Raw genomic sequence first — 7,747 nt, forward strand, 5'->3', positions numbered from 1 at the left:
AATAAATAAAAATAAATATTAAAAAAAAAATGTCAGTTGCACTGTTTTTCTCTTTGCTGCTCTCTGTCCATCCAACTCTAGCGAACTTGCTCATGCTGCAGGGTTTTGCTTGTGTGGGGGAAGTTGTTTATAGTTAGTTTTGTTTTTCTTTGGTACCAGAACTCGAACTCCGAACCTTCCGCTTTCAGGGCAGGCACTGTGCCTGCAGAGCTATACCCCTGGCCCTGTCTTGGTATTTTGAGACAGCATCTTTCTATGTACTCTGGGCTGATCGTGAAGCCACTGTAGACTTCAGGCTGTCTTCAAACTCATGTTCCTTCTGCCTCCGCCTCCTGAGTGCTGGATCACTGGCTCACCCACTGGCACACATAACACATCCAAACGGGGGTGCTGTGGTCTTATCTCCAAACAAGGCATGGGGTAGGTGTGAGCTCTTGCCCCGCCACCCCAGGCCCCAGCCTCGCTGGGCCTGGACTCAGGACATCTGTACCTCTGCGGAAGTCCTCGCGCTGTGACGTTCTTGGCTTCCTCAGAGTTTTCTCCTTCTTCCTATGAGCACAGGTAGAATGGGCTCAGTCGCACAGCCCTGCCACAGGCAGCAGGGGACAAAAGCAGCCAGAGACCTGCGGCAGGTCCGGGGGCAGCCACACCGGTGGGTGGAGCCCTGCTGAGTTACCGAGAGCTCCAGGCCCAGGTTCTGGATGCCGTGCTCCATCCCGGACAGAACAACCTCTCTTCCACTGGCTTTGTCCATCTTCTGTTCTCATCTGGAAAACAATCAGAGCCAAGGCTGAAAGATGGATCATCCCGTCCTGTGGGGGTCACAAGACATTTTAGGGCCATTCACTGGCTGGGAATGCAAAACTAAAAGCTTTAAAGTGGGGCATGCCTGTAATCTCAGCACTCAGGAGACGGAGGCAGGAAGATCTGCAAGTTTGAAGCCAGCCTAGGCTACAGAGTGAATTCAATGCCAGCCTGAACTACACAGTGAGACCCAGTCTCACAAAACCAAAAATAAATTAATTTAAAAATAAAGGGCCAGAAAAAATAAAATAAAATAATAAAAGGACTGGGGAGATGGCTCAGTGGAATAAGTGTTTCCCTGGCAAGTGCAAGGGCCTGAGTTCTAATCCCCAGTTCCACCAAAAAAATAAAAATAAAAATAAAGGGCCAGGCGTGGTAGCACACACCAGTAATCCCAGCACTTGGGAGGCTGAGGCAGGAAGATCTTTGCAAGTTCAAGACAAGCCTGGTCTGCAAAGTGAGCTCAAGGCCAGCCTGAACTGCACAGCAATTCTTTCAAAGAGTTGATTTCGGGGCCAGGGAGATGGCTCAGTAGAGTAAGTGCTTCCCTGGCAAGCACATGGGCCTGAGTTCAATCCCCGGTTGGGGGGGGGGATTAAAGGAGCACATTAAAAAAAAAAAGAATGGCGCTGGGTGTGGTGGTGCCTACCTGTAATTCCAGCACTTTGGGAGGATGAGGCAGGAGGATCACTACAAGTTCAAGGCCAGCCTGACCTACACAGTGAGTTCAAGACCATCCTGAGCTGCATATCAAGACCCTGCTCAAAACAAAGAAAGAAACAAAAAAAAAAGTGGCCTTGTTTACATCCTCAAAAGAACACTGCTAAAAAAAAAAAAAAAAAAAAAAAACCACTGCTACTGGGTATAAAGTCTCAGCCTCCAAACACTTGGGAGGCTGAGGCAAGAGGTTCACCATGAGTTCCAAAACAACCCAAACTACATGTGAGACCCTCTTTCAAAAATTTTTTTAAAGGGGCCGGGGAGATGGCTCAGTAGAACAAGTGCTTGCCTGGGTTCAATCCCGGTTCTGCCAAAAAAAAAAGAGGAAGGGTTGAGCTGTCATTACTCCCTTTCCCCAGGGGAGGCCCCAAAGCGCCAGGCTGCACATAGAGACAGAGAAGAGAGCTGAGAAAAGCCCAGAAACCAAATCACTGTGGACAAAACAGCCAGGCCATCAGCTCCCTGACAAGAGCGTGCACAGCGGCACAGAGAGAGGGCCTGCGCCTAGGCTGATGGGTACAAACACCGGTGTCCGAGGCGAGCAAAGTGAAATGTAAAAAACTTAAGCCTCGAGGGGCTGGAGAGATGGCTCAGTGGTCTAAAGCACCTACTTGGAACAAGCTTGGCAAAGCACAGGGACCGCGGTTCGATCCCCCAGCACCACATGCCAGCCAGCCGCGCCCCCTGGTGGGCTGAGCTGGCCACACACACACACACACACACACACACACACACACACACACAATAAATAAATGTTAAAAAAAAAAATTAAAAAAAAAATAAAAAAAAAAAGAAACTTAAGCCTCGGGACAGGCAACCCTAACACAGGAGCGCTCGCAGGCAGGAGACAGGTTCATTTGGCAAAAACTTCCTTCCTCTGGAAATAGCTTTTTAAAACTGTGATCTCTTCCAGCATTCCGAGTGTAACTTCACTAAGCATCGACAGCCGGCTTTTAGGGCGCAAAGGAGGGAACAGAGCTACCTGAATCTTGTCCCTCTCTGACACCTAAGGAAAACGGCAAATCGGGGTCCCATCCGTCCCCACCCTGGCTTACCCCAGCCTGTGGGATCCCTTAGGCTCCTCCGGGCGACACTAAGGACACGCTCAGCTGTGTGGGATGGGCTGCAGAGCCATGGCCAGCTGGGCTCCCGGCCGTCCCCGCCTCCTTTACGTGTCCTTGCTCCTGCAGAAGCAGGGGCCTCCCTGGTTAATGATTGATAGGCTTATAGGGGCTCTCCAGCCGGTCGGAGGATCTCCAAGAACCTCTGACCACCGCCCTCTGCTGCTCTAGGGACTGGGTGGTACAGCAAAGTCTCTCGGTTCCCAAACGCACCCGGCTTGCCCGGAAAGACACTTCCTGGAAAATAACAGAGCGCACAGCTGTTCGAGATTCAGTGCCCCAAGACTCTGGGAGTTCCTTTATCGATCCGTTCAACCAGTATTGAGAATATCTGCCAAGCACCCGGACAGAGCTCTTGAGTGCTAGGGATGCAGGTGACAGACAGAGCGACGGTCCTGCGAGAGCCGGTGAAGCTCCAAAGGAAACAGGAGAAGAGTGATAAAAAGACAAATGCAAGGGGCTGGGGAGATGGCTCAGTGGAATAAGTGCTTCCCTGGCAAGCACAAGGGTCTGAGTTCAATCCCCAGTTCCAAAAAAAAAAAAAAAAGACAAATGCACAGGACTGGGTAAGAGGCAGGCAAGGAGATGGTGAATGAAAGGAGGGAAGACACGTTTTCAAGATTGTCGGGAGCTGAGGGGGTATAGCTCTGTGTAGAGCCTGTGTTTAGCACTTGTGAGATCCCGGATCCAGTCCTCAGCACCCGCGTCCCTACGTGCTGTGCCCCAAACACCTCCGTGCCTTTAGGACTTTGGTACGGGACAAAGCTCTGGGACTGTACGCCGGCCCTTCCGCCACGGGTACTCCGCTCTGATTCACTTACCTAACGGCCCCCGCCTCTGCCATGAGATGCTCCGGGACTCACCGGATGAGATCCCGAGGCCAGTTGCCTGCCTTCCCGCCTTGCCATGTCCTGTGAGACTCGCCCGCTAGACAGTGGTGTCCTGCAGCTCTGGCTCTCCAGCTGTCCCCCACAGATACCCCAGCTCAGGGACTACCTCATTATTAGGAAATCAGCAAATATTTGCAAAGAAGTGCAAACAGCACCAACGCTGCAATGCTCTGGCTTAGATTACTTGCTATTAGAGATGAGTCCTACCCTAAAATAGGGACGTCTGTTTCTAGTTCCTCCCAGAGAAAGTGAACAGTGGATCAGGGGCTAGGTCGTCTCCTTGGACCCTGTGTCTTTCCTGTCCTGTCTACTGCTATCTCACAGGATTATAGTGAAAAGTAAGTAATTTACTTACTTTTAATCTTTTATTTACTTATTTATTTGGTACAGGGTCTCTCTCTGCCCAGTTTAGACTCAGTGATCCTCCTGTCTCAGCCTCCCCAGCACTGGGGAGGTATGACAGTGGTGATATAGAAAAGACTCTGCAGGGAGCTGGGGATATAGCTCAGTGGCATAAGCACCTGCCTGGAAAGCACAAGGTCCCGAGTTCAATCCCCAGTACAAAAAAAAAAAAAAAAAATTAAATGAAGTTGAAAAGTCTCTGCTTTCAGAGACTCAACCAGCTTACACAGAAAGACATTTCCTGGAAAATAACAGCATAAAACCATTCGAGATTCAGTGCCCAAAGAGCCCTGGGAGTTCCTTTACCGATCTGTTTGACCAGCACTGGGATTACAGGCATGTACCACCACTCCCACCACCACTTCCAGTTTCAGTGGCTGGCACAGCAGACCTGGGGTTCCCAGGGCTGGCGTGGCATGTGGTAGCCAGGACTGCACTTGCCAGACAGGTAGTCAGATCGTTGAGCTATTGCCCCAGCCCAAAAACTTAAGAAATTTTATTTTTTAAATTTATTTTTATTTATTTATTTATTTATTTTTGGTGGCACCAGGAATCAAACTCAGGACCTTGTGCTTGCCAGTAAGGCACTTAAGCCACTGAGCTATAGCCTAGGCCCAAGTAATTTAATAGAAAAAATAATCTGGAAAATTGTAGATAATCTTGTAATTGTGGGATGGCAGAAGATCCTGCTGCTAGATCTTCAGGAAAGACGCCTATGTGAGGGCTGGCTGCTTCCAGGTGCTCACGGCTGCCATCGGACTGCATCTCAGGGCAGCTGTTGCTCCTTCTCTGTGTGTGTTTGTCTCTCTTTCACTTTTGCCTTAAATAGCTGTCAGTTCTGGAGCTAGGTCCAGGCATAATGACAACCACCCTCCTCCTTTTGCTGCAGAAGGTATAAAATCCACACCTTCACTGTCCAGTTGCCACCGCAGAGTTCATTTCACTCTCTGCAGAGATCCAGATGGGCAGCCACCACCAGGAGCAGGACATTTGCCCGGCAGAACTCTCCCTGGGTGCACCGTTCAGACTCCCCTGTATGTGCTTTGTCTTATCAAATACAGTTTTATTGATAAATGCTCTCAAATGACAGATCATGAAGAACAAGGTGATGTACTACTTCAGGTCTCCCAGCTCTGGGTACCCCCGCCCTTCCCCCAGCTCAGACCTCTGTCTGGGCAGCGAGGTGAAAGGTTAGTAAGAGACGCTAGGCCGCAGCAGCTTCCCAAAAGGTTTTCCTGTACCTGCGTTTTTCATCCCACGATATTCCTGTAAGCCCAGCAGGTCGGCTGCTAACCCTGTCTGTGGTACAGAGAAATAGATGCACAGGTGATGAGCAGTTTGTCTATAACCGAATAGTTAGGGCAGAGCTGCTCCTTCCAGTGGTAGCCGGACCTGAGGGCTTCCTAGAGCCTGAAAAGCGCTCCTGGAGCACGAGGGACCCGCAGGACCCAGCTGTGGTGACAGAGGCAGAGTTGATGGGCACAGCTACCTTCCTGCTCCTACCCTCCCTTTGATTACTGCAAAAGCAGGCAGAGCCTGAGAGATATAGGACTTCCGGTTGGGGGTCTTAGGAGAGTAGTTGTTTTTTCACTGAGATTCCTCCTGCAAAGCTGAAAGGGATTGACAAGATACAGAAAGCATCAGCTGGAAGGCATCACAGAGCAACCAACAGCGCCAGGACTGGTCCTGCGTAGCGAAAGGGAAGCATGAGGCTTGTGCCCCACATTTAACCTGGCTCTGTCCTTGTTATTGCTGTTGTTGTTGCTGCTGCTGCTGCTGCTGCTGCTCTTGTTTTGTTACCAGGAACTTCACCCAAGTCTTTAAACCAGACGTGATGGCACACTTCTGTAACCCCAGCACTCCAGAGGCTCAGGCAAGAGGACAGCGTGGAGCACTGAAGGCCAGCCTGAACTGCGGAGTGAGATCCTGTCTCAAAGAAAAAGAGAGACTTAAATAACCACAATAGTACTGTAACTTTAAAATTGAATTTATACTTTTGAAAACCTCCTAACAAAAAGACCTCCATACCCAGCTATCTTTACATATTCAAATTCTAGCAAGTACTGAAGAAAAAAATAAAATCAATTTTCACAAATTCTGCCAGAATATAAAAGAGAAGAGATGCTGAAGTCTCAGTAGGAGTCTAGTTTTAATTACCCTGAGACATAAGCCAGGTAACAACATAGGAGAAAAGAAATCTATGGGCCGGCATCCCATGGGAACATAACGGAAAAAATCCTCAGCAAAATAGTAGCCAATCAAAGCCAGGGATCAAAACCAAGAGGAATTCATCCCAGGCCTAAAAGGCTGTTTCCCATTTGAAAATAACACAATTCACCACAGCAGTGGACTAAAGAAGAAAAGCCATATTATTATCATCCTACATATGCAGAAAATGGTCTTCAAAGTTCTATTATTTTATTTACAATAAAAACTTTCAGCAAACTGGGAGGAAAGAAAAGACAATTTCTTCAACCCCCTAAGGGGCACCATCAACAACAAAATGCTACAGCTAATAAATGTCTTATTTATCTGCTTGTTTGCTTGCCTATTTATTTATGCAGAATTTGGGTCTTGCTTTTTTTGCCCAGGCTGCTCTGTAACTCCTGGGCTCAATGGTCCTCCTGCCTCAGCCTCCCAAGTAGCTAGGCCTGTAGGCACACACCACCATGCCCAATTTTTTTTTTAAATTTTATTTATTTATTTATTTATGTGTGTGTGTATGTGTGTGTGTGTGTGTGTGTGTGTGTGTGGCCAGCTCAGCCCACCAGGGGGCGGGGCTGGCTGGCATGTGGTGCTGGGGGATTGAACCACGAGTAGGTGCTTTAGACCACTGAGCCATCTCACCAGCCCCTAAAGATTTTTTTTTTTTTCCTCGAATGCCTTCAGGGCACTTTTGGCCAGCGGGAGAGTTGTGAGGTTTGAACTCCAGCAACCTGAGGCTGACAGCTTTGTGGAAGCAGCCACTTAAAGGACTGAGCTAGGGCCAGGCCCCCGAACCATGCCCAATTTAACCTCAGTTTTGACAGTGAAAAGTTAAATGTGTCCTTCCTCGGGTCAGGCACAAGGCTGTCTACATGCTTTGCCATCACCAACCTCCGATCAGGTCTTGGCAAATGTAATAACGTAAGGAAACACTCAAAGACAAAGAAATAAAATTTTCTTTATTTACAGACAACATAAGAATCAAACATGATTTCTTAGCTACAAAAATCTCAAAGCATTTGCCATGAAAAGACAGCCTTACCTGATGGGTTCTGACCCTAGTGTTGTAGGCAGCTGAATTAGAAATATTACAGGCAGTCGGACAGGGCCAGGCCTTCAAGGAGACGATGGAAGACAAGGTACCCTGCAACTGTGACAGAGACTGATGCTTCCGCGGTGGGCCGACCCTCCCCAGAGACAGCATTGATCATCACCTTGAGAAACCAGGAAGACCCACTAATCCAGCTGCTACATGGGCCGGGGAGATAGCTCAGTAGAAAAAACGCTTGCCTGGCAAGCGCAAGGTCCTGAGTTCAAGCCCCGGTACTGCAAAAAATAAAATAAAATAAATAAATCTTGTCTGCAAAAGTACCAAAAAGCATGAAATACTTCAGCTTACATGTAGGCTGTGTTGAAAAGCTTAAGGCTCTAGTGGAAGAAATCGAAGAAGTCAAGTAAGCAGACATATTAACTTTATTAATGAATTAGAAAACACAGTTATATTAAAATGTCATCCCTTCCCCACATGGTCTATGTATTCAAATTGTAATGAGTCAACTCAAGTTTTAGATTATAAATGTAAATCTTATGCTTTCTGTTGTAAAT

The 7,747-nt window shown here is 48.1% G+C and overlaps 1 protein-coding gene and 1 pseudogene across 1 annotated transcript in view; both read right to left on the bottom strand.

The window, feature by feature from the left end:
* The window catches only part of Slc28a2 (solute carrier family 28 member 2), a 28,319-nt gene extending 27,604 nt beyond the window's left edge, over positions 1 to 715 (bottom strand). The window contains exons 1-2 of the mRNA XM_023724066.1: positions 677 to 715; positions 491 to 549 (exon numbers count right to left, since the gene is read on the bottom strand). Of these exons, the coding sequence (XP_023579834.1) occupies positions 491 to 549; positions 677 to 715 (98 nt within the window). The remainder of the gene's footprint in view (positions 1 to 490; positions 550 to 676) is intronic.
* Positions 716 to 5,128: 4,413 nt separating this feature from the next.
* The window catches only part of LOC101571901, a 21,555-nt pseudogene continuing 18,936 nt past the window's right edge, over positions 5,129 to 7,747 (bottom strand).

This window comes from Octodon degus, unplaced genomic scaffold (assembly GCF_000260255.1).
Source record: "Octodon degus isolate 3935 unplaced genomic scaffold, OctDeg1.0 scaffold00105, whole genome shotgun sequence".
In the NCBI taxonomy this organism is placed as follows: Eukaryota; Metazoa; Chordata; class Mammalia; order Rodentia; family Octodontidae; genus Octodon; species Octodon degus.